The sequence below is a fragment of the Papio anubis genome, chromosome 18, assembly GCF_008728515.1.
Source record: "Papio anubis isolate 15944 chromosome 18, Panubis1.0, whole genome shotgun sequence".
NCBI classification, from domain to species: Eukaryota; Metazoa; Chordata; class Mammalia; order Primates; family Cercopithecidae; genus Papio; species Papio anubis.
Genome location: NC_044993.1, coordinates 59,063,361 through 59,090,245, shown reverse-complemented (window position 1 = coordinate 59,090,245; position 26,885 = coordinate 59,063,361). Strand labels below are relative to the sequence as shown.

The 26,885-nt window shown below is 43.9% G+C and overlaps 1 protein-coding gene and 1 long non-coding RNA gene across 8 annotated transcripts in view; one reads left to right on the top strand and one right to left on the bottom strand.

Moving 5' to 3' along the window:
• The window catches only part of PDXDC1 (pyridoxal dependent decarboxylase domain containing 1), a 59,969-nt gene extending 33,749 nt beyond the window's left edge, over positions 1-26,220 (bottom strand). For 2 of the 7 annotated variants that reach the window (XM_031658429.1, XM_031658430.1), the window contains exons 1-4: positions 8,133-8,206; positions 7,558-7,623; positions 3,803-3,883; positions 1,373-1,519 (exon numbers count right to left, since the gene is read on the bottom strand). In XM_031658429.1, the coding sequence (XP_031514289.1) occupies positions 1,373-1,519; positions 3,803-3,883; positions 7,558-7,623; positions 8,133-8,182 (344 nt within the window). In that variant the 5' untranslated portion in view covers positions 8,183-8,206. The other 5 variants (XM_031658427.1, XM_031658426.1, XM_031658425.1 and 2 more) reach the window with 5 other exon arrangements.
• Positions 25,798-26,648, top strand: LOC116271315. The gene is made up of 2 exons (XR_004179833.1): positions 25,798-25,867; positions 26,158-26,648. It is a non-coding gene; the product is annotated as an uncharacterized LOC116271315 (long non-coding RNA).
• The last annotated feature ends 237 nt before the right edge of the window (positions 26,649-26,885 follow it).

Below are 26,885 nucleotides of genomic sequence, written 5' to 3'. Positions count from 1 at the left end.
AAGCTAGTCAGGCTAACTTTTGGTTTTACTATAATCTGCTGAGGCTCCATCTCCTAGAGGAGGAGGGACAATTTCAACTACAGGCATTAGATTTTTACTAGAACAACAGAACACTGCTCCTTTAATAAAGTTGGGGAAACTTACACTCCTGCTTGGCCAAGTTCTTTCCCAACACTGAAAGTGAGGATCTCTCAAGTTAAATGTCTCAAGTTAGGCAAACATTCCTTCTCCACAAAAGTAACAGCATAAACCCAATACCACTACTCCTATGTCTCCTACTGAATGCTCATCTGTTGTAATTCCTTAATATTGCTAGGATTATCACAGAATAAAACGAATTTCAATTTCATAGCACATATTCATCTTCCTTATGAGAGAGTTTTCTTTTTTTTTTTTTTTTGAGACGGAGTCTCGCTCTGTCACCCAGGCCGGAGTGCAGTGCCTCAGCCTCCCGAGTAGCTGGGACTACAGGCGTCCACTACCAAGCCCAGCTAATTTTTTTGTATTTTTATTAGAGACGGGGTTTCGCCGTGTTAGCCAGAATGGTCTCGATTTCCTCACCTTGTGATCCGCCCACCTCAGCCTCCCAAAGTGCTGGGATTACAGGCATGAGCCACCGCACCTGGCCTTAAGAGTTTTTTCTTTCTAATAAAACACAAGCTAATATTTTCAAAGCACAGCTGGCCCTCCGAACCTGTGGGTTCTGCATCTGTGGATTCAACCAACCATGAGTAAAAAATCTTCAGAAATTTAAAAAGATGGGTGCATCTGTACTGAATATCTAGACTTTTTTCCTTGTCATTATTCCCTAAACAATACAGTGTAACAACTGTTTACACAGCATTTACATCATATTAGGTATTATGTGTAATCAAGAGATTAAAGTATATGCGAAGATGTGCCTAAATTATATGCAAATACTGTGGCTATTTTACATAAGGGATTTGAGCATCCATGAATTTTTTTAATCCATGGGGTGACGATGAGAGGTCCAGAACCAATCCCCCAAGGACACCCAAGGATAAGGGACAACGGTATTTGAATCTAGATCATTGCTCTATCTTCTACTGACATGTGCCAATTAGATACCCCACAAATAAATAACTGCTCACCCTATCAAACACATATGTGCTTCTATTCTCCACCCTTCGCATGTGTTAGTCTATTAGCTCATTTAATCCTCACAACACTTCTATGAAATAGGTATTAATACTATCCCCATCTAACAGACGATGAAACAGGCATTGAGAGGTTAAACACTCCTTCCAAGAAGGAGGAAATCTGAACCCAAGTAGTACAGCTCCAGAAAAAAGATCTTTCCGACTATACGCGACTCATAAAAGTCTTCACTGGAAAGTCATCATGTCTTTACCTGAAAATTCTGCATAGCCACAAGGTGGTATCTGAAAGTATCCTAGTTGTAAGTTTTCTCAGTTTCTCTTTGTCCAGCGTTGAAATATAAGCTCCCAGACTATGTCCCAGCAAAGCCATATGACCTTGTTCTCCAATATTTTGGATTCTATTAAGCAAAGTCAAAGTATTAGAGTCAAACCATAAAAAAGGACATAGAACTTAGAGACACAGAATTCCACAGAAATATCTGTCAGACGTGAAATCTACTTAATGGCCCAGAAAGCAAATGAAAATTCAATGCATATACAGTATTGATAGTCTGGTGAGAATTTTCTCTTTTTTGAGACGGAGAAAAAAATATATATATTTTTTTTTTCTGAGACGGAGTCTCCCTCTTGATGCTCAGGCTGGGGTGCAGTGGTGCGATCTCGGCTCACTACAACCTCCACCTCCTGGGTTCACGTGATTCTCTGGTCTCAGCCTCCCGAGTAGCTGGAATTACAGGCACCCACACTAACTAAGCCCGGCTAATTTTTTGTATTTTTAGTAGAGATGGGGTTTGACATGTTGGCTAGGCTGCTCTTGAACTCCTGACTTCAAGTGATCTACCTGCCTTGGCCCCCCAAAGTGCTGGGATTACAGGCATGAACCACTGCACCTGGCCAGAAAAATATTTTTATAATTTGAGTTCCGGGAGGTAAATATCCCTTTTTAAATTGAGTACCTACAAACTGTTTTAAAGTAATTTCCTATTAAAATATTTTAAAAATTAAACACCAGCCTTAAGAATTATGGAGGGTAGAGCTAAGGTAAAATGAGCTGAAAGCATTTTTTAAAGAATGAAATCCTGGCCAGGCACAGTGGCTCATGCCTGTAATCCCAGCACTTTGGGAGGCTGAGGCAGGCGGATCATGAGGTCAGGAGATCGAGACCATCCTGGCTAACATAGTGAAACCCCATCTCTACTAAAAATACAAAAAAATTAGCCAGGCATGGTGGTGGGCACCTGTAACAGCTACTAGGGAAAAATGGCATCACTGTACTCCAGCTTGGGTGACAGAGTAAGAATCCATCTCAAAAAAAAAAAAAAAAAAAAAAAAGAATTAATTCCCAAGTCTCTACATCAAATAGGATTTATTGCAATAATATAGCAAATTCATGGGGGACTAGGTATTATTTTATATACAATTAAAATTGATTATATAAAATGTTTTATATATAATTGAAACTAATTTCCCTTATAAAGAATAACTGTAAAAAAGAAGGAATAAGTTCACAATTGTTAACTGTAAATAATAAGAAAAAGACAACCTAGGATCATGGGCAACAGACAGTTCCTAGAAATATAAATGGGTCTTAAAACATACAAAAAGACACTTCACTTGGTTCAGTTGGTTCATAATAAAAAAACCCAGCAAATTCAAATTATGCTGAAATACCATTTCTCACTTATCGGATTTCTCATCAGAATATCACTTATCAACGATCCTTCAGTCTGATAATGCCTTTGCAGGTGAAAGTGTGGAAATAAAGTGCTCTCATACATTGCTGGAGGGACTGCTAAATGTCACAACTCCACGGAGGGAAATTTGGCAGGATCTATCAAAATTACAACAGCACACACTGTCTGAGACAGCAACCCCATTTTCAGGACTTTGTCCTCCAGACACTTGCTTCTATAAGAAGTGACACATGTCGAAAGTTGTTTGCTGCAGCAATGTTTGTAACAGTGCAACATGACAGGGGACCAATAAAATAAAATACGGTTCATCTGTTCACAGTAAAATACATAGCTCTGACAAAGGAGAAAGCTCCTGTGCATTAATATGCAGTGAGCTCCAAGACATAAGTGAAAAAATGCAAGGTGCAGAACATGTGCGCAGTAATTATGTATTAGGGTAGGCATGGACATTTTGCTTGTGTATAATACATATAAAACCTCTCTGGAAGAACACATAAGAAACTGGTAATGTCTGTCTCTAGAGAAGAAAACACGGTAGGGAGATAGAGGTAGGAAGGAAAATTCCCTTTGTATATCGTTTTTTATTATCTGAATTTTGAACCAAGAGAACAATTTGACTTATTTCAAAACATTAAATTTCAAATAATTAAAGAGAAAACGAACTAAATGACTAATACGGGTGCGGCAATTCTTAGGAAGCAGAAGCACAGCAGCAGAAAGACATGCAACACTCACTCTTCAGTCCTTCGAGTCAGCGCCTCTCTAAGGCATGATATCATAAAAACTACGGGATCTAATTTCAATAAATGCATTCATTTCACAAAATATATATGACATATAAATGTCTTTCTGAAAAGAAAAAGGATTATTTTAATATCATACGTAACTCGATGAAATATAGCTCCTTATTGGAGCAACTTGTCAGAGTACAATCACTACCGAAATCAAGAACATACACTCGAGAAGAGAAGCTGCCAGGTTTATTACCTGGGGCTCTGGGGCTCCTCATCTTCATCTCCATGCATCAGATTCTGAACTAACTGGAGGATGCTCACCATATCTTGTCCACTGCAGAATAAGAAGAGTTGATGGGTTGATGGGAACAGCACACATCCCCCACCACTCTCCCGCTGCTTCCCTCATGCAATTAGTGTAAAGGGTTTTTTTTTTTTCTTAAGTAACTATAAGAGAAAGAATGTGGGCCGGGCGCGGTGGCTCAAGCCTGTAATCCCAGCACTTTGGGAGGCCGAGACGGGCGGATCACGAGGTCAGGAGATCGAGACCATCCTGGCGAACACGGTGAAACCCCGTCTCTACTAAAAAATACAAAAAACTAGCCGGGCGAGGTGGCGGGCGCCTGTGGTCCCAGCTACTCGGGAGGCTGAGGCAGGAGAATGGCATAAGCCCGGGAGGCGGAGCTTGCAGTGAGCCAAGATCGCCCCACTGCACTCCAGCCTGGGTGACAGAGCCAGACTCCGTCTCAAAAAAAAAAAAAAAAAAAAGAATGTGGTATATAGTTTATCCTTTTTAAAAAACAAAGCTCAAATTATAAACTGAATTGTGATATAAACTGACTTGTGGTTAATCTTCTACCTAAATGAGAGTTTCATTTTAATAAATGTCACCAGTCTTTTCATTTTCATTTATTTTTTTGAGACTGGGTCTCACTTTGTCACCCAAGCTAGAGGGAAATGGCATGATCTGGGCTTACTGCAACTTCCACCTCCCGGGTTTAAGTGATTCTCCTGCCTCAGCCTCCTGAGTAGCTGAGATTACAGGTGTACGCCACCACACCCGGCTAATTTTTGTATTTTTAGTAGAGACGGGGTTTCACCATGTTGGCCAGACTGGTCTTCAACTCCTGGCTTCAAGTGATCCACCCTCCTCGGCCTCCCAAAGTGTTGGGATTACAGGTGTGAGCCACCATGCCCAGCTGTTTTTGTATTTTCGGTAGAGACAGGGTTTTGCCATGTTGCCCAGGCTGGTCTCAAACCACTGAGCTCAAGCAATCCTCCTGCCTCAGCCTCCAAAAGTGCTGGGATTACAGGCCTGAGCCACCTTGCCCAGCCACCAGTCTTGCTCTAGCAACATTTCTACACATTTCATTTTAATCTTGGAATACAAGACAGAGAATATTTAATAAGCATGTAGTAAGAGCCAAAAGTCCTTATAATATATACTTATATATGTTATATAAAATATAAAATATGTAAAATATATAAAATATAACAAATGTATAATCATCCTTAGTATATTATAATGCTAGACAGTCACAGAATACTCCATTGCCACTGATATATCTAATTTTCCTCTTTAGGGCTCTTGTCTGTTTGGACTAACAGCCTTTATGCAAGCTTCATTTATTACCAGCTCTTCCCCAAGCTGGGAAACTTGAGATCTGCTTAGAGTGTAAAAACATTTTACTTCTATCCAAGATATGTTGCTATGAAATGCTCATTACATGAGGAGATGGAAGGTTATGAAAAGAATTCAAATGGCTAAAGTAGCAAGCAATGGCAAGGCAAGTTGCAACAAGAATAACGTAAAGCTATTCCTCTGTCAATGAGAATAGACTAAAAAGATGTTTCCTCTTTCAAAAAAGGAAGTGCCATCAAAACAATGTCCCCAAACCAATTGTCCCCAAGGTGCTGCCCTTCAAGTGGGGAGGGGCTCTGGGCCTTAGACACTGTAGAGATTAGGGCAGGCAGGGGCCCCTGAGGCACACTTGGCTGCCTGCCACATGACCTTGAGCAAGCTATTCCAACTTGCCGAGCCGGATGTGACGGATTTGGGAGGCTTCAGACAGTGAGGGAACAGCGCTTAGCTATGCTTGGCACGCTACTAGTCTTCAATGCTGGGTAGCAGCATTCCTAAGTGTGAATCCTCCTAGTCAGTGGCTTAAGTCGCTGTCATTCTGAGAATTACAGATGCTGCTGGGAGTATCTCTCCTGGGAAAACTTCCATAGAATCAGGAGACTACACCTTATAGCCTTTGGTTTCCATCAGTAGGCCCGGAATGAGGAGATTTTATAGGACCTGCCTCCTGTTCTGAGCTGAGAAAGCACTTCACACCTAGCTTCACATCAGCATTATTCATGCTATGAATAGGAGTGACTTTTAAAAGTATTAGTATCTTGGCGTGTTATTAACACACTGTGATCCTTCCTCTGTATGTTTCTTTTGCAACCTGGTTCCATTTATATTCAGGTCAAAGGATATTTAAAGGAGTTGTACTGTTTACTTATGTGCAGTTTCTTGGTTATAATAGGAAAAAAAATAAGTTTGTCTCAGGGAAGCAGGGCTGGGACACTAATTCCAGATTAACTGCTAACGTCTTGGGAAACTTTTAGTCAGCTATTTACTTTTTTGCTACTTTTCCTGCTACTCAAACCATGAAGATGTGACAGATTTGCTTCAGTTGCCAAAAAATAAGTAATTAAATTTGACATTTTCCTTTCATTTACATTATGAAAACAATAAATCTTATCAAATTAAAATACCTCTTAGAATAAAACTCAGTCCACCAAATACATTACAGGTTTCAACAGTGACCTAAGTATGATACCCCAGTTATAATGGCGAATTTGTATATCACTTTGATTTGACAGGGTCCCGCCATGTTGCTCAGGGTGGCCTCGAACTCCTTGACTCAAGCTATCCTCCTGCCTCAGGCTCCCAAGCAGCTGGGACTACAGGTGTGCACCATGGTGCCTAGCTCCATGCATCACTTTGAGTCATGAGGTTGTATTAAATTGTTGGTTTTAAAAAAATTTTTGGCCGGGTGCAGTGGCTCATACCTGTAGTCCCAGCACATTGGGAGGCTAAGGCAGGCGGATCACCTCAGGTCAGGAGATAGAGATCATCCTGGCCAAAACAGTGACACCCTGTCTCTACTAAAAATAAAAAAATTAGTTGGGAGTGGTGGCGCACGCCTGTAATCCCAGCCACTCGGGAGGCTGAGGGAAGAGAATTGCTTGAATCCGGCAGGCAGAGGTTGCAGTGAGCTGAGATCATGCCACTGCACTCCAGACTTGCAACAGAGTGAGACTCCATCTCAAAATTAGAGAGTGTCTGTATCACTCAGGCTGGAGTGCAGTGGTACAATCACAGATCACTGTAACCTTGAACTCCTAGGCTCAAGTGATCCTCCCTCCTTGGCCTCCCGAAGTGCTGGGATTACAGGTGTGGCCCACTGTACTCAGCCTCTATTAAATTCCAAATGGGAGAGGGAGAGGGAGAGAAGCCAGTAGGTATAGCAGTATCACCAACTAGCCAATGGCACTTCAATTTTCTAATGTTATACTGCATATAAGTCTATTTAAATTTGCTACGTGTTCATTAAAACTAAAACCGTAACTCAATGATGGTAAGATACTGGTTTAAGAAAACTGTAGGCCAGGCACAGTGGCTCACACCTGTAATCTCAGCACTTTGGGAGGCCAAGGTGGGTGGATCACCTGAGGTCAAGGCCAGGAGTTAGAAACCAGCCTGGCCAACATGGCGAAATCCCATCTCTACTGAAAATACAAAAATTAGCCAGGTTTGGTGGTGCACGCCTGTAATCCCAGCTACTCAGGAGGCTGAGGCACAAGAAAGAACTGCTTGAACCTGGGAGGTGGAGGTTGCAGTGAGCCCAGATCATACCACTGCACCCCAGCCTGGGCTACAGAGCAAGACTGAGTCTCAAAAACAAACAAAAATTTATACCTTAACTAAAAGTATGGATCCTCATTGCCACCTACCTGCCCTGGAGTGGGCCTGGAATATCTCTGGATATGAGCTTTTTTCCATTTTCCTCTTCTGTTCTTCTAATTTAAAGAAAAGAAAAAGCTGTTCATTTATTTCATCATACCAAATTTCTAACTCCTGAACATGCAAACATGACCATGTTGCCTATAACCTCCTAGTGACTGAGGCAGGATTTCAAACACATTTATCACATCTTCCTGCCTCCAGTTTCAGGTACCGTTTGAGTTTCTGGAAAAGACAAGAATATGCAACAAAAAAGTTCCACCCACTTCTTGTTTACTTGGTGCTCTATATGACCTGAATATATAATAAGTACTTATAGAGTCAAATCAATATATTAAGTAAATGAAACTCTTAATAGAATTAAATATTGTAAGCCCTTCCTCTCAATTTCAAAATCCTTTAATTACAAGGCACCCTTTACCCAAGACAAATACCAATTTTCAAGTCGGCCAAAGCTATATGTGACACTGTGAAGCCAAGAGGCATCTTTAACAGAAGGAAACCGGAGCTGCTGGCTTCACAGCAGGCTGAACTCGTTGAACAGGGTCACCTCTGTCCTGCTCACCTCTGACTGTCCTCCAGCATCTTCATTGCCTCCTTCAAGTTTTTTCCCATTTCAGCTAACGTGGGGTCTGCTATCTGAGAGACAAAAAAAAAAGAAAGAAATTTTAATAATACTCTATTACCTCTACAACACAATTCACCCAGAAAAATTAAGCGCATCATTTCTTCTGGATTTACTGTAAAATACATGCATGATTTTAAAACTTCCAACAGTACAAAAGTATAACAGAAAAAGTAAAAGTCCTCCAGCCCCACTTTCCACAGAAAGTCGCTGTTTTATTTTTACTTTTTGCGATGGAGTCTCACTCTGCCGCCCAGGCTACAGTGCAATGGCACAATCTTGCTCATTGCAACCTCTGCCTCCTGGGTTCAAGTGATTCTCTTGCCTCACCCTCCCAAGTAGCTGGGATTATAGGCACACACCACCATGCCCAGCTAATTTTCATATTTTCAGTAGAGATGGGGGTTTCACCATGTGGCCATGCTAGTCTCGAACTCCTGACCTCAAGTGATCTGCCCACCTCGGCTTCCCAAAGTGCTGGGATTGCAGGTGTGAGCCACCGTACCTGGCCTCCTTTTGTTCCTTTTGAATTTTAGTACCATGTGTACACCTATCTCCCATCCAAAAAGTAAACAAAATATAATTTAAATTTCCTGCAGAATTATTATTTTTTCACCATTCATTCTGGGAAGAACCACGTAAGGCCAAAACCAAGGACCCTGCCCTTCTTCACACTTGGTGCCACCCTCCCCCTTGACAAGTTACAAGTCCCATGGAGGTAACCACAAGGTCCCCTCAGCCTGGCCTTTGTACACAGCCCCGGGGTACTGGCAATGCATGACCCACACTCCAGGGCAGCAGGACAACTTGATCTTTGACGAGATCAATTCTGATAACAAAGTGAGTCAGCTTCACTTCAGACAAGCAATGTGGCAGTGATACAAAGACATGCTATTGTGACAAATATTATTTTTGAGACAGTCGCTCTGTTACACAGGCTGGGGTACAGTGGTTTGATCGTGGCTCACTGCAGCCTTGACCTCCAGGGATCAAGTGATCCTCCCACCTCAGCCTCCTGAGTACCTGGAAGTACAAGCGCTCGCCACCATGCCTGGCTACTTTTTAAAATTTTTTTGTAGATACAAGATCTAATTATGCTGTCCAGGCTGGTCTCAAACTCCTGAGCTCAAGTTATCCTTCCACCTGGGCCTTCCAAAGTGCTGGGATTACAGGCGTGAGCCACCGTGCCCGACCTTTTTGCAGAATTAAAACACACACATTCATTTTCCTTTCTCTATTAATCTCTGTAGTTATTTTTAGGGAGAAAATTCTTGTTGACTTCAATCTCTATGTAGTATGAGTTGTTATAATAATAAATTATATATATTATACACAATAATACATACATTATTATATATAAGTTAGAGCTCTTTTGTTCCCCTCTTACTCTTCTAAGTGTGCCGCTTAAAGGAAGAACTGTGTTTATCTTTTCGTATTGCTCACTGTATCTAGCAATATCTTACAGCGTGGCATACAATATGTACGTATTTAAAACTGCACTGCCTCCTCAAAATTGTTTTTAAGAAATTCCACTCCATTTATCAATATAAGATTCAGAAATTGTTCCATTCTAGAAGGGACCTAAGGGATCTAGTCCAGGGATTTTCCAGCCGTGTTCTCCTGAGCCTTAAGGCCCCTGGGAGAACTCTGAGAAGGAAAGGTTACGTAAGCAGCTGGGGCCTCTAGCTCCCTAGCAGATCAGCTCTGTTTTATATAACAGGCTTTTAAGTAAAGTTTTATTTGTAAAAAGTTTCACTGAAAAGAAAAAAAAATTGTTTGGGAGGCCAGGAGTTCCAGATCAGCCTGGGCAACATAGTGAGACCCCACTTTTCCAAAAAAACAAATAAATAAATTAGCTGGGTGCGGTGGTGCACTCCTGCAGTCCTAGCTACTTAGGAAGGAGAGGTAGGAGGATCACTTGAGCCTCAGAGTTTGAGGCTACAGTAAGCTATGACAGTGCCACTGCACTCCTGGAACAGAGTAAAACCCTGTTGCCAAAAAAAAAAAAAAAAGTATAGCATAAAAACATCTGATTCTGGTCTAACATTTTGGAGGTGAGGAAACTAAGATGCAGAGAGGTTAAGTGACTTGCCTACGGTCATGGAGCTAATAAATGACAGTGAGGGGCCAAAACCTGGAGTCCCTGACTCCTGTTTCTCACCTCTATTATATCACACTGGCTCCCACAAGGGCTTACAAGGTAATCATTTAGCCACAACCAAATTTTTAGATAAAATAGACAAATTTTCAAACAGGTGTTTTCAATAAAATTCACCACTTTAACTATGAAAAGGCTCAGAAAGCACATGAAAAAGGACTCAGGGCTGACAGTTAGTGAGGAGAATGAGGAACAGACGATGGTCAAGAGAATTTATCTTCACCCCTGAGTCAGCTGGTGATGCTCCTGATGATCCTCACTCCTGTGACACTCCCGTGTGTCCCCTACCATCTGACCAAATGAAAAGATAAACACTTTGGCTTGATTCACACCTTCATGCTCCCAACGACCGTCCTGTCTCAAACATTCTCATGACTTTTATCTATCTCTCGCCTAGCACCTATTCAATTACAAGTCAATAATTCCAGGAAACCTTTATGGATAAAGCCACTTTTGCTCTTTCACATACCCTCTAATGACACTGACGCCTTCTGTCGTAAACCAAAAATCTAGACTTGTTGCTTGACAATGTTGGCTGTATTTATGGGGACAATAGGACAGAATGCTTGCAGTTGTTGCGACTGCCATTTATCCTCAAGATTCCTTACACCCTTTACTGTGAATTGTTTTACAGATGTGCTTTCCAGTATAAATGTGCTCCCCAATTAGATTACAAGCTTCTTAAAGGCAGGGATTCAGACTCCTACTAATTTTGACTTCTCTTTAGATCAAGGGTCTAAAGTTGGCTCAATTCTGATTGTCATATTACCCTGAAAATCCCTTAGGAAGGCATGCCAGAGTGGGTATCAACATACTGTTCTCTAAGCGCAACACAGCTATTTCCTTCAATAGAATTATAACGAATATTTCCAGTAAGAATAGAGAAAACATGCCAGGTGTGGTGGCTCATGCCTGTAATCCCAGCATTTTGGGAGGCCAAGGCAGGAGGATCAGTTGAGTCCAGGAGTTTAAGATCAGCCTGGGCAACATGGCAAAACCTCGTCTCTACAAAAAATACAAAAAAAGTTAGCCAGGCAGGGTAGTGCATGCCTGTGGTCTCAGTTACTCAGGAGGCTGAGGTGGGAAGATTGCTTGAGCCCAGGAGGTCAAGGCTACAGTGAGACAAGATCATGCCATTGCACTCCAGCCTGGGTGACAGAGCAAGAACTTGTCTCAATTAAAAAAAAAAAAAAAAAAAAAAATAGAGAAAATACAGCTCAGGCAATAGGGCAAAACCCCATGTATGCAAAAAAATACAAAAGTCAGCCAGGCGTGGTGGTGCGTGCTTGTAGTCCCAACTACTTGGGAGGTTTAGGTGGGACAATCACGTGAGCCTGGGAGGTTGAGGCTTTGGTGGTGAGCCATAATCACACTACTGCACTCCAGCCTGGACGACAGAGAACCTGTCTCGACAACAAATACACACACACACACATATATACACACACATATCTATATACACATATAATACATATATACACACACACAAAATAGTTTAGAAGCCATATTGTGTGCATACGCATTTATACACACTAAAATCCCATGTAATGACAAGATGTTTAAACTGTGAGAGGCACGAGAGAAATGCAGATTCATAATCCCCAGGCGAATCTCTGACTCTGGAGTGCACAAGCACTGCACGGACTGGCTTACATTTAAATTGTTCTTGCTGGCTGGGCATGGTGGCTCACGCCTATAATCCCAGCATGTTGGGAAGCCGAGGTGGACGGATCACCTGAGGCCTAGAAGTTCAAGACCAGCTTGGCCAACATGGCGAAATCCCGTCTCTACTAAAAATACAAAAATTAGCTGGGCACGGTCACGTGTGCCTGCAGTCCTAGGTACTTGGGAGGCTGCAGCAGGAGAATCGCTTGAACCCAGGAGGTAGAGGTTGCAGTAACCTGAAATTGCACCACTGCATTCCAGCCTGGGCGCCAGAGCAAGACTGTCTCAAAAAATTAAATAAAAATAATAGTTCTTGCTCTTCAGGGGGTAAGCCCGGTGGGGCAGTGGATGGGTAGGAAAAGCAGCACTGATAGTTAAGTTTGGGTGAAAAAATGTGAACAATGACTCCAATGCTGTAGACCCTCATGTGTTTGTTGCATTAATTGGATAATCCAAAATATAAAGTATTACCCAGTTTCAGGATAATATTAAGATCTAAACCAAGGAATGCTCTATTAAAAGTTGTACGTTAACTGATCCCTTAAAACTAAAAACAGCATCTTCATAAGCTTCTACTGAGGGCAGTTACCACTTTCTTCATCACATTTCTTATACTCAATAGCTGTGGGCAATGCCAAAATAGCTGTATGATCAACATTAATAAACAAGAGTAGGGCAACAGCCAGACACAAACCTAAATGAAGAATTAAATTGTAGAAAGATGCATAAAGATGTCTATTAGTTAGTACATAGGAGGCTGTCTGATAATGTTGGCAGAAAAAAAAAAAACAGGCCGGGCACAGTGGCTCACATCCGTAATCCCAGCACTTTAGAAGGCCGAGGTGGGTGGATCACCTGAAGCCAGGTGCTTGAGACCAGCCTGGCCAACATGGCAAAACCCTGTCTCTATTAAAAATACAGATATTTGCCAAGCGTGGTGGGGGGGCGCCTGTAATCCCAGCTATTCAAGAGACTGAGGCAGGAGAATCACTTGAACGTGGGAGGCGGAGGCTGCAGTGAGCAGAGATGATGCCACTGCACTCCAGCGTGGGCGACAGCAAAATTCCATCTCAAAAAACAAAAACAAAAAACAAACAAACAAAAAAAGGAAAAACACTATTCTATGTCAGGTTCCTGAGAAGAATGTCAAATAACTTCTGAATCCCTTAGCACTGAGTGCAGGGTCAGAGTAAGTATTCAATCAGATTTATGATCCTTATAATTACTAATATTTACTGGGTTGCTTACTACATTCCAGGCATCGTGCTAATAATTAACGCCTCTACACACATTACTTCCTCACAAGCCCCAAATCATAGTACGTTTAAAACTAAGTAAAATTCTAAGACCAGTGCTCTTAACCACTGGGCAATACTGCTTCCCAATTTTATCAAGTAAGTCAATGAAGCAACTCAATGCTTTAAAAAAGCTCGTACTCAAAAATCATATTTAGAACTAAGGTTTAATTTTAAAGATTATCCTTGTTTGATTAATGGTTTCACCTGGGAAGAAAGTGACTCTTTACAGGGAAAATTTCTATTTTACAACAGTCTCAACTAAATGGCCATAGACTCATCATCCAGATCAGGGCATTTTTTTTTTTTTCCTTTCTCCACCAACCCTTAAACTCGAGCATTTTTAAGACTGAAAGGGTGGCCAGGCGTGGTGGCTCATACCTGTAAAACCAGCACTTTGGGAGGTCAAGGCGGGGCAGATCATCTGATGTCAAGAGTTTGAGACCAGCCTCACCAAAATGGTGAAACCCTATCTCTACTAAATATACAAAAATTAGCTGGGCGTGGCAGTGTGCCCATAATCCCAGCTACTCAGGAGGCTGAGGCACAAGAATCACTTGAACCTAGGAGGCGGAGGTTGCAGTTAGCCAAGATAACACTACTGCACTCCAGCCTGGGCAACAGAGCAAGACTCTGTCTCAAATAAAAATCCCAAAACCAAAAAAAGTGCAACAAAGCATTTACAGAGTGGATATATCTACATGCACATTTTCTGATAGATGCTAATTGCTGAGAATTTAGACACAGTTATACCTCTCTACAAATTTATTAATGATATTTCGACTATGGTTAATTCTGTTGCATAAATGAAGTGGGTTCAATATTTTTGCTACAATTTTATCTAACACAGATGCATGGTAGGTATGATTTAATTCTCCTTTTCTAAGAAGAACCATTCAACTGTATGCTCACTATCACAGAACTGAGACTTTTTTTTTTTTTTGAGATGGAGTCTCATTCTGTCTCCCAGGCTGGAGTGCAGTGGCTCAATCTCGGCTCACTGCAAGCTCCACCTCCTGGGTTCAAGTGATTCTCCTGTCTTAGCCTCCTAAGTAGCTGGGATTACAGGCGTCCGCCATCATGCCCAGCTAAGTTTTTGTATTTTTAGTAGAGACGGGGTTTCACCATGTTGGCCATGCTGGTTTTGAACTCCTGACCTCAGGTGATCTGCCCGCCTTGGCCTCCCAAAGTGCTGGGATTACAGGCATGAGCCACTGCACCCAGCCAGAACTGAGACTTTAATAGGTAGATCATTCTATAAAACAAGCCCTACTATTCATACCTTCATGAGCACTTTTTCAATCTTTTTTTTTTTTTTTTTTTTGGAGACACAACCTCACTCTATTGTCCAGGCTGTCACAGTGGCGTGATCATAGCTGGCTACAGCCTTGAATTCCTGGGCTCAAGTGATCCTCTAACCTCAGCCCCCTGAGCAGACAGGGCTACAGGCACATGCCACCACACTTAGCTAATTTTTAAAAATGTTTTGGAGAGACAAGGTCTTACTATGTTGCCCAGGCTGATCTCAAACTCCTCGCTTCACGAGCAATCCTCCTGCCTTGGCCTCCCAAAGTGCTGGGATTACAGGCTTGAGCCACCGCGCCCGGCCAAGAATCGTTTTTATGCTAGGTGATTCTTATCACTTTCGGACAGTATGGGATATTAAAATACTCCCTCACTATCAGAAGAAATATTACATATGTAATGTTAAAATTGCTTAAAAGTTCTGACAATTTAAATGCTGCAGGAAAAGTCAAGAATCAAACGCAATGTAAGACGGTTAAGGAGGTCAGGGAGCAACTCTCAATTTTTCAAAAAAGCTAACAGAAAATTATAAATTGGCAAGGCCAGGTGCAGTGGCTCACGCCTGTAATCCCAGCACTTTGAGAGGCTGTGGTGGGTGGATCATGAGGTCAGGAGATAGAGACCATCCTGGCTAACACAGTGAAACCCTATCTCTACTAGAAATACATAAAAATTAGCCGGGCATGGTGGTGGGCGCCTGTAGTCCCAGCTACTCGGGAGGCTGAGGCAGGAGAATGGCGTGAACCTGGAAGGTGGAGCTCTGTCTCAAAAAAAAAAAAAAAAAAAGCTGTTTATCATATCTTCCAAAAGTGGAAGCTACAGTAGAAATAAAAGGAGTCTTTAGAGCCTAAGATTTGGGAATTAATGAACTAGTCACTTGAAAAATTGTTTCATCTTAGGCCAGGCGCAGTGGCTCACACCTGTAATCTCAGCACTTTGGGAGGCCGAGGTGGGCAGATCACGAGGTCAGGAGATCGAGACCATCTCTACTAAAAACACAAAAATTAGTCAGGCACGATGGCGGGTACCTGTACTCCCAGCTACTCGGGAAGCCAAGGCAGGAGAATCGCTTGAACCCAGGAGGCGGAGGTTGCAGTGAGCCAAGAACGCACCACTGCACTCCAGCCTAAGTGACAGAGCAAGACTGTTTCGGGAGCGGGGGGGGGGAAATTATCTTGACACTAATCAACACTTTCCTCAGTTAAACCAGTTCATCAAAGTGTGAATTTAAAAAATAATACATTTGGCCGGCAGCAGTGGCTCATGCTTGTAATCCCAGCACTTTGGGAGGCAGAGGCGGGCGGATCACGAGGTCATGAGTTTGAGACCAGCCTGTCCAACATGGTGAAACTCTGTCTCTACTAAAGATACAAAAAATTAGCTGGGCGTGGTGGTGTGCCTGTAACCCCAGCTACTCAGGAGGCTGAGGCAGGAGAATCGTTTGAACTTGGGAGGCAGAGGTTGCAGTGAACTGAGATGGCATCATTGTACTCCAGCCTGGGTGACAGGATGAGAGTCTGTCTCAAAAATAAATAAATAAATAAACACACACACACACACACACACACACACTTTTATGTGATTTGGAAAAAACAAAAACCCACACACACACCTCAAATCTCAGAATACAGAGACATTACAGTTGAGCACAAATTGAAGTTAAAAAAAAGGGGGGTGTGCAGGGATGCAATGGGTGGGTAAAGAGGGCGAGAATGACAGAAAGCAGGGCAGGGATCCACTGCAAAAGGACATTTTCAGGGAGATGGAAATGCTCTGTACCTTTTTTCGGGTGGGTGGGTAGGGGATTTGTTTTTTGAGACAGGGTCTTGCTCTGTCACCCAGGCCAAGTGCAGCAGCACTATCGTGGCTCACTGCAGCCTCACCCTCCTGGGCTCAAGTGATCCTCTCACCTCAGCCTCCCAAGTAGCTGGGACTACAGGTGTATGCCACCAAGTCTGGCTAAGTTATTTTTTACAGAGATGGGGGTCTCACTATGTTGCCCTGGCTGCCCTCAAACTCCTGGGCTCAGGTGATCCTCCTGCCTTGGCCTCCCAAAGTGTTGAAATCACAGGTGTGCACCACCGTACCAGGTCAATGCTTCGTATCTTGATCATGCTGGTGGTAATATCCCTATATACAACTTCCAAAACACAAACTCTATAACTAAAATGGGTATTTTTGTTGTATGTAAACTGTCCCCTCAATTTTTCATAAAGGGGGAGTAAATTGATGTAAACTAGATTTAAAAGAAAATATTAAGCAAATAATAGTATAGGTGGTACATTGATGTGGCCAAATTCACAGATGGTACATGAATAACTGCTGTTTGGGAGATACAGAGCTAAGCCTTTAAAGAGAAGGCTTTTTTTTTTTTTCTTTTTTTTTTTGAGATGGAGTCTTGCTCTGTTGCCCAGGCTGGAGTGCAGTAGGGTGATCTCGGCTCACTGCAACCTCCGCCTCCCGGGTTCAAGCAATTCTCCTGCCTCAGCCTCCCAAGTAGCTGGGACCACAGGTGCATGCTACCACACCCAGCTAATTTTTTGTATTTTTAGTAGAGACAGTGTTTCACCATGTTAGCCATGATGGTCTCGATCTCCTGACCTCGTGATCTGCCCGCCTCGGCCTCCCAAAGTGCTGGGATTACAGGCATGAGCCACCACAGCCAGACAAAAGAAGGCTTTTAAGAGAAGCAACGTCTATAAGAAAAGAAAGTCTAAAATTTATTTTTAAAAGTATATTAATTGTAACATTCATCAATAATAGAAGTATGTAATACTTTCATTTCAACAAAGTTTTTTTCAGGAGAGAAATATTCTTATTTGGGGGACTTTTAGGGCTTATTTTGGGGGCCTCTTAGGGCTAAAGAGAAACCAGCTGCTCATATTAGAAGACCTTGGTGTTATCAAATGCTAGTTTATACCATATGCATTAGACATATAAAAAATCACTACCTATCTTCGGCTGAGATAAAAAGAAAGAGGTAAAGCTCCAAACAGCTGTTCCTAACTTACCAACTACTCTTGCCTCCCACAGCTTTCTGAACAAGGTAAATCCTGAATAGTGATAATCATTCAACTTCACCTCTGCAAAAAGCATTTATTTTCCTCCCAGGGAAAAACAAACAGTGCCTGCTGTCTAGCAGTAGTTAAACAAGTCCCCCAAACACATCTATTATAATACATACCTCTGAGAAGCCACGGCAAGAACACAATGTTCCTTATGGGCCAAGGATGAGAGGAGAGGAACAGGTATCCTCCAAGTTGATACAGTGACTTGTAAACCTGCTTTATCTTATTGGAGTCTCAGTTTCTACATTTTAAGTATTTTTTGTCTGATTCAATAGTACAGTATTTAATTAAGAACCAGAACTTTTGTCTCCTCCCATCTTCTTGTTTTGTTTTTGAGATGGAGTATCACTCTGTTGCCCATACTGGAGTGCAATGGTGCAATCTCCTGAGTAGCTGGGACTACAGGCGTGAGCCACCACACCTGGCTAATTTTTGTATTTTTAGTAGAGATGGGTTTTCACCATATTGGCCAGGCTGGTCTCGAACTCCTGACCTCAGGTGATCCACCCACCTTGGCCTCCCAAAGTGCTGGGAGTACAGGCATGAGTCACCACACCCAGCCGTCTCCTCTCATCTTCTAAGAACTGGATACTATCATTTGAAAGTCTTATTCTTAACCATCATGGTCTCTACGCTTGAGTGTGTCTGTGAGAATATGAAGACATACTGTAATTACTGGCTCATTAAGCATCATAATCTTCCTAGTTGCAAAGGCTTAGCCAAGTATTGTATAAGGTGTAACTATGAGTATTTAACCTTACAAATTCCTCAAGAAGACAGGCGGAAAATAGGAAAGAAAAGGGCAAAAATAGGCTGGGCACAGTGGCCCACCTGAGGTTAGGAGTTCGAGGCCAGCCTGGCCAACATGATGAAACATTGTCTCTACGAAAAATACAAAAAATTAGCCAGGCGTGTTGGTGCGTGCCTGTAATCCCAGCTATTCAGGAGGCTGAGACAGGAGAATTGTTTGAACCCAGGAGGCAGAAGTTACAGTGAACCGAGATCGTGCCACTGCACTCCAGCCTGGGCAACAAGAGCAAAATACCGTCTCAAAAAAAAAAAAAAAGAAAGAAAGATAAGAAAGGGGCAAAAATACCCAACAGTGGAAAGGAGGGAGCAAAGTTAACTGCACAGATCACATCTCAGTCACAGAGAGCAGTATGTGAAAGGGGGAAAAAGCCTCTAATCACTTGACTCAGATATATGTTGGAGATGCTAGAGATCCAACTCCACGTTCCAAAAAACTGTGTTCTCAGAGACCACTACTGCAGTGTCGATTCACACAGACCTTATGAGTAAACACTTCCAGATAATGACACTGATGGAAAAATAGCATACAATAGGAAAGCTCTATTTCTAAAAACTTTACTATTTAACTGGAATCACACCTTTATTCCGGAACAAAAAGAAAATTGCTGAACAGAAGCAGATACTGTTATAACTCTTCCTTAAGATAAGCTTCTTCATAGGCAGTGTTTCCTAGGGCTTGTTAGTGCATGATCAAACCAGAAAGGTAAAGATGAAATGGCTTTCCTGTTTCTTGATTTTTATCTACCAGCAATAATATGAGGCACGCTCATAAAGTAAAGAATTGGCCGGGCACGGTGGCTCAAGCCTGTAATCCCAGCACTTTGGGAGGCCGAGGGGGGTGGATCACGAGGTCAGGAGATCGAGACCATCCTGGCTAACATGGTGAAACCCCGTCTCTACTAAAAATACAAAAAACTAGCCGGGCGTGGTGGCGGGCGCCTGTAGTCCCAGCTACTCGGAGGCTGAGGCAGGAGAATGGCGTGAACCTGGGAGGCGGAGCTTGCAGTGAGCCGAGATCGCCACTGCACTCCAGCCTGGGTGACACAGCGCGAGACTCTGTCTCAAAAAAAAAAAAAAAAAAAAAAAAAAGAATTGCATTACATTTATAATTAAACTCTAGAAAAGCATAATTCTGAGCTAAATATTCTGCCTAAAAAATCTTTTCCACACAATCTTTCCTGGTCACTTGCTCCTTGCACTCACAACTTGTTTCTTAACTCCTGTGCTTTTTATCCCTCCTTTCTATGCAAGGTTTTATCCAAAAAGTATACCCCTTACCAGAAAGTGATCTGCAGAGATCACATCTTACTCACCTGGTGTCTCTGTCAGCACTCAGCACTGGGCTTTGGCCACAGCTCACCTTCGATTCATAAAAATTATACATGAAGGCCGGGTATGGTGGCTGACATCTGTAATCCCAGCACTTTGGGAGCTGAGGCAGGCAGATCACTTGAGGTCAGGAGTTCGAGACCAGCCTGGCCAACACGGCGAAACCCCATCTCTATTAAAAATACAAGGCCGGGCGCGGTGGCTCAAGCCTGTAATCCCAGCACTTTGGGAGGCCGAGACGGGCGGATCACGAGGTCAGGAGATCGAGACCATCCTGGCTAACACGGTGAAACCCCATCTCTATTAAGAAATACAAAAAACTAGCCGGGCGAGGTGGCGGGCGCCTGTAATCCCAGCTACTCGGGAGGCTAAGGCCGGAGAATGGCGTGAACCCGGGAGGCGGAGCTTGCAGTGAGCTGAGATCCGGCCACTGCACTCCAGCCTGGGCGACAGAGCGAGACTCCGTCTCAAAAAATAAATAAATAAATAAATAAAAATAAAAATAAAAATACAAAAATTGGCTGGGCGCAGTGGCTCACACCTGTAATCCCAGCACTTTGGGAGGCCGAGGCAGAGGACAGGAGATCAAGACCATCCTGGCTAACACTTGGTGAAATCCCGTCTCTACTAAAAACACAAAAAATTAGTTGGGCGTGGTGGCGGGCGTCTGTAGTCCCAGCTGAGGCAGGAGACTGGCGTGAACCCAGGAGGCAGAGCTTGCAGTGAGCCGAGATTGAGCCACTGTACTCCAGCCTAGGCCACGGGGCAAGACTCCATCTCAAAAAAATAAAAAATAAAAAAAACAAAAATTAAGACGGGTGTGGTACAAAAATAATCCCAACTACTTGGGAGGCTGAGGCAGGAGAACTGCTTGAACCCAGGAGGCAGAGGTTGCAGTGAGGCAGAGGTTGCATCGAGGTGAGATTGCGCCACTGCACTCCAGCCTGGGTGACAGCAAGATTCCGTCTCAAAAAATATATATATATAAATCAAAACAGGTTTCTGCTTTAGGTGACAACAGATGACATTAAGCTCAAGCAACTTCTACCTATAACTCATAATCCTAGATACAGTAGAGCAAAGACGGAAATAGGGACCATCAATAGCTCTGCCCCTGACTTCCCCTGAAATCTTTAATAAATCAAGAATGAACAAAGCCATAAATATCTAGTATCAGGAACTTTGTACTATGGCCGAGTCCTATCAGTTTTCCCTGACAGCCAGTATTAGATAATCATTTACAGCCTTAGCCACCATGCACCTGTATGCAAAACCCTCACATTATAACATTGCACTTGGCTTTATATGAAAGCTACAATTACAGCTTCTCATCTCCTGCCATTCTATATAAAAGAGTGGGATCTACAAAGTCATACACGGAAACTGGTCATTTCAACCTTGCCTAACAGGGGTTCCTTTCTCATGCTTTTTAAGGAAGGAGCAGGAATAGAAATTATCGGAGTCCTTATCAGTAAGTAATGATCAGGAATGTTCTATTGATGCTGCTATAAACCTCTAGCATAACAGCAAGGTGACAAAGAATTTTCTAAAATTAGGCCCAAATAGGAGGAAAGAAACGCTTAGCTCAGGATGAGTTCAAGAACCGAAAATGGACTGAGTTGTGCTGATTGAGGTCAGAAACAGGGTCAAAGTTGCCTCTTTCAGAGATGAGAATTAGATATAACAAGTAATTGGCTGGGCACGGTAGCTCACACCTATAACCCCAGCACTTTGGGAGGCCAAGGCAGGTGGATCACTTGAGGTCAGGAGCTTGACATCAGCCTGGTCAATATGGTGAAATCCCATCTCTACTAAAAGTACAAAAATTAGCCAGGTGTGGTGGTGGGCACCTGTAATCCCGGCTACTTGAGAGGCTGAGGCAGGAGAATCGCTTGAACCCGGAGAGCAGAGGTTGCAGTGAGCCAAGACTGTGCCACTGCACTCTACCCTCGGCGACAGAGCAAGAATCCATCTCAAAAAAAGAAAAAGAAATTGCCAGCTCTTAGCACTGTCCAGTGGAACCTTCTTTGGCGATGGAAATGTTCCACATCTGTGCTGCCCAATGTAGCAGACATTAGCCATATGTGGTGGTTGAACACTTGAAATGTGGCCAGCATGACTGAGGAAAGGAATGTTAAATTGTGTTTAATCTTAATCTCAATGTAAACTGCCAAATATGGCTAGTGGCTACCAAACTGCAACTGTAGCTCTAGATTCCCTAAATTGGGGACTTTCAACCAGAGGCAATTCCCTCCACCCCTTGGGGGACAGCTGCCTCCATCTGGAGACATTTCTTATTGTCACAACTGGGGGTAGGGAGGGCGACTAGCATCTACTGAGCGGAGGTCAGGGACACTGCTAAGCATGCTGCCATGCACAGGCCTGCCCCTACAACAGCGAATTATCTGACCCAAAATATCAGTAGTGCGGTCGCTGAGAAACTGCTCTAAGTTTGCTCAAGGATAGAATTAAAGTAAATGCAAAACAAACTGCAGCATACCTTGTCTAAACATAATACCCAGGAAGAATGAGATTTCTTAACCAACAGAAAAAGGTCTGGGCCGTTCTACAAGTTTAGAGTAGCAGGTTTTGACCTGGCATGGTGGCTCATGCTTATAGTTCCAGCACTTTGGGAGGCTAAGGCAAGACGACGGCTTGAGCCCAGGAGTTTGGGACCAGCCTGGGCAATATAGTGAGAGCTTGTCTCGATTAAAAAAAATTTTTTAATCAGCTCAGTGTGGGGGTGAATGCCTGTAGTCCCAGCTACTCAAGAGGCTGAGGCACGAGGATCTCTTGAGCCCTGGAGACGGACGTTGCAGTGAGCCAAGATTGTACCACGGCTCTCCAGCCTCGGTGACAGAGAGAGATCCTGTCTCAAAAATAATACTATAACAGGATTTTACTGAAAGGTGTATGTGTTTAATAACTTAAAATCTTCATCATTATAGTGATTACTTCCTGTGGCATTTTCTTTACTGAATATTAACATAAGTACACACTGTGAGGCTCTGCTACAGGGCCTTGTTCCTTATGCCTTGAACATACAGTGGAGGGCGGGGGCAAAGCCCCTACTGCTACTCTCCTAGTTTGAATTCCTTGCCTCCTCAATTAACCCACCTGATCATCTGATTTATTGGGACATCACTATCTCAGATACAACAAAACTGATACTGTTGTGAAAGAAAAGCGAATCATGACAAGAAAATGGCTCTGCTATCACAGGTCTGCAAGTTTACATACCAACAGAAAAAGCAAGGGACAGAATTATATTTGGACCAAATCCCAATCATCAAGTGATTCTACTAAATGATGATCCCATACCACATTTTTTTTTTTTTCACATACTACATTTTAAAGTGAGAGATGTTATTTTAAATTTTAGAGGGTGAGTATCAAATAACATTGTGGTTTCTGTAATCAGTATAAATTATGCAAGGATCAGTTTAAATGGGTTCATAACTGCTCACATAGCTCTCAAGTTTATACTAACAACATAGAATTTAACGCAGCATAGTCTATTCCTCAAATAAACAGGAATAATGAACACAGTTACATGTTTCACTTTGACTCAGACTATTTTTCAGAACATAAAGTCATCAACACTCACATCATAGCAATGCTTTTTCTTTTCTGCCCAATTAGCACCAACATAAATTGTTCATTCCATCTAACACCCTCTATTACTTCAGGGAATATAAACGTAAGTCCCGGCCAGGCGCAGTGGCTCACACCTGTAATCCCAGCACTTTGGGAGGCTGAGATGGGCGGATCACAAGGTCAGGAGTTTGAGACCAGCCTGACCAACAAGGTGAAACCCCGTCTCTACTGGGAATACAAAAATTAGTCGGGTGTGGTGGTATGCGCCTGTAGTCACATCTGCTCGGGAGGCTGAGGCAGAAGAATCACTTGAATCTGGGAGGCGAAGGTTGCAGTGAGCGGAGATTGCACCACTGCACTCCACCCTGGACAACAGAGCGAGGCTCTATCTCAAAACAAAAAACAAAAAAGTAAGTCCCAGTCATAGTTCTGAAAAACTTACACTCAGAATTTTCACACTGACCTAAGGCAGAAACTTCCAGCCCATATGTTCTGAATTCCTAAAAGATCACTGCAATTTTTGTGAATGCTCCAATATCAAACACACTGGAATTGCAGTCCCTCTTGATACCTTCATTGAGAGAGTTTAAGATATTTTATCATCAATTAACACTTAGGGAGCAACCACTGCAATCTACTGATCAAATGCCAGAAAAGTAGTATTTAAAGCAGGATTCCGACCCACTCTGCAGATTTTCCTATAAAGGCTAATTACTCCTGGAGTAAAGATCATCCCAGTTCTTTAGGATTCCAATTACAATCACATGAAGCCCATCCACCTTCTTAGGAAATTGAAAACACCACTTTGCATCATTTTGTACTCAACTGCTGGTAACATGATCTTGACCAGGATTTCTCAGCCTCAACACTGCTGACATTTTGGGCCAGAGAATTATCCAGCGTGGGGAGCTGTCCTGTACAATGTAGGATGTTTAGCTGTGTCCCTGGCCTCTACCCACTAGGTACCGGTGGCACCTCCCTGCCCCCATTGTGACAATCAAAAATATGCCCAGAGATAGCCAAATGTCCCCTGGGGAAATAAATTGCCCCCTGCTTTAAGAACCACTCACCTGGACAAACTCAAAGTACCAAAAGGTAGACACTCTGCTAATCAGAAGACGGTAAAGACTTTATTCCCAGCCAGGAAAACACTTAACATTCACTCCAGAGATGGCACAAGAAAACCATATTATCTTTTTCTTGTCTTCCATCCAATGTATGCTAAGCAACCGAGGAGTAGGCTACACCACTATGAGCACATGAAGACATCTGGCCTTTTACAATTATTGCCTTCAACTCTCCAGTGACAAGTGAACAAATCTACAGCAGCTGCTGCCTTGAAAAAAGACAAAATATATTATTCCTACCAGCTCAAAATTCAAATGTAGCCGTCTTAAAACACTAGCATTGCTCCTGAATGCCACATGCATGAAAAGCCGGGTGTGCACTGGACTGGACAAGCTGACTCCCAAGCTGGAACAGAGAGAAGGGCTTTGAGGGAGGGCAGAATGTCAGGTACCGAAAGCAGGAATCCATGAAGAAACCCAAACCGGTTCCCATTTACAAGCCCTAACACTGGGACAATGAGAATCCGTTTCACATGGTAGAGTAGTCAGCCAGGTACACCACGCTGCCGTTCCCCTAAAAGGAAATCAGAGGTAGGCTCTGTTACCAGTGGATTTGGAGTTGACTCGGGGATATCTCTTCGCCACTGGAAAGGGGGAGCCAGGAAGTTGTGGGGCAGCTGCGATCCCTGAAACTCAATTCGCAATCTACGCAATACCCACCCCTTTCTGGAACTCATAGAGGTTCTACCGCCCAGTGTTCGCAGGCTTAGCATCGGAATCACCTTCGTGGGGCGGAGTGGGAGGGGGACCGTGGCGGTTAAACATGCAGATCTCGGTCCCGCCCCCAGAGGTTCTGACCCCGGGACTAAACCTCCACATTTTACCAAAGGCCCCAGGTGATTCCCACGCAGGCTGAAGTTGGAAAACCACCGCTTTAGCAATTTTCATTCCTAACTTGGAGACCAAGAAAAACCTACAGGTTTGCAGCTGGCTCCGAAATAACTGCGGCTTCTTTCCGGGAGCATCTGGGGTCGCCAACGGAGAGCTCCCAGTCCTCCGAAAGGGCCAGCCGAGTTCAGGCCGGCCACTCACGGAACCTCGGCAGGGCCCAAGGTCGGCCCCACGGTCCCAGTTCTGGGCTCCGGGCCCCTCACGGCCCCCACGGAACCCCGCCCAGCCTCTTCGGCCCACGGGGACCCGAGAGACACCCGGTCCCGTGACGCGCCCGGGCCCCAGCCGCCCTCCTGGCGAGGCCTCCTCAGGCGGGGCCCGTCAGCCCGCGTCCCCCTGCCCGGGTCACAATGGCAGCTTGAGACTGGCAAACAGTCGCCTCGGAGGCGGGAGCCCCGGGCCGCAGCGACGTCCCCATCGCCCCCTCCCGGTACGGACCTTCTCCAGGGACGCGTCCATGGCTGAGGCGGCCGGTGGTGGCCCAATGGTCCCGGGCGCTACTTCCTCCTCCCGCGCCCCGCCGCTGTTTCCACGCTGGCAGCGCTGACGTCCTCCGCGCCCGTGGCCGGCGGGGCGGAGAGGAGGAGGAGCTGCCCAGCGGCGCCGCGGGCTGGCGAACCTGCGGGTTGAGGGGCGGCGGGGCGGGGCCCCGTGGAGGTAGGCGGAGCCCTCTGGGATTCTGTACCTGGGCCTCACGCCGGCCCTCCTTAACGTGCGTAGGTGAAAAGGGGAGGATGCCCGGTGGATTGCTCACCAAACTCACTCTTTCCAGCAGCCTGTCGGAATCAACAAGGTAGAAGTATAATAATCACAAAGTACTATTCATGGAGGGAAAGGCTGGAAATACTAGTGACGCACCTGCACTTCCGGACCCAGGGTTCCAAGTCTCCCGCCTCCCCTCCCGCCGTCATCCCTCGAGAATGGAACAGGCCATTCGCCACGAAGGCGGTGAGCGAGCGAGCACCCTTGCACATGCGCAGGACTCACAGCGTCCTCGGCGCCCAGGGACTTGGGGTTTTTGGGTTTGGGGGCTGCTTGGTGAACGCTGTTCGGCGAAGGCACTGATCTAAGCAGAGGTGTTTGTCTCAGACCTTCCCGCCGAATTATAGACTGGAAAAAATTGTTCAGACAACTGGGCCAGCCTCCTTCATGTAACAATTATAACTTGTCAGGTAATGGGTAATAATAATAATTATAATATTAATACATCAGCTGCTGCTCTTCCATTTTCCTATTTCAACAGCTCTAGGAGATCATCATTATCCCCATTTCGCAGTGCCGATCTAGGTATGATTCAGACCCGAGCCCCATGAGTCCACATACCGCTTCCACTCCCACTTTACTTTAAATGTTTTAAAAAGTTAATTTTTTATTAATTTTTTTATCTTGTTACCGATGAATTGAAGAGAAAAAAAATTTAAATCTCATTTTAATAAAGAAGCGGGGAT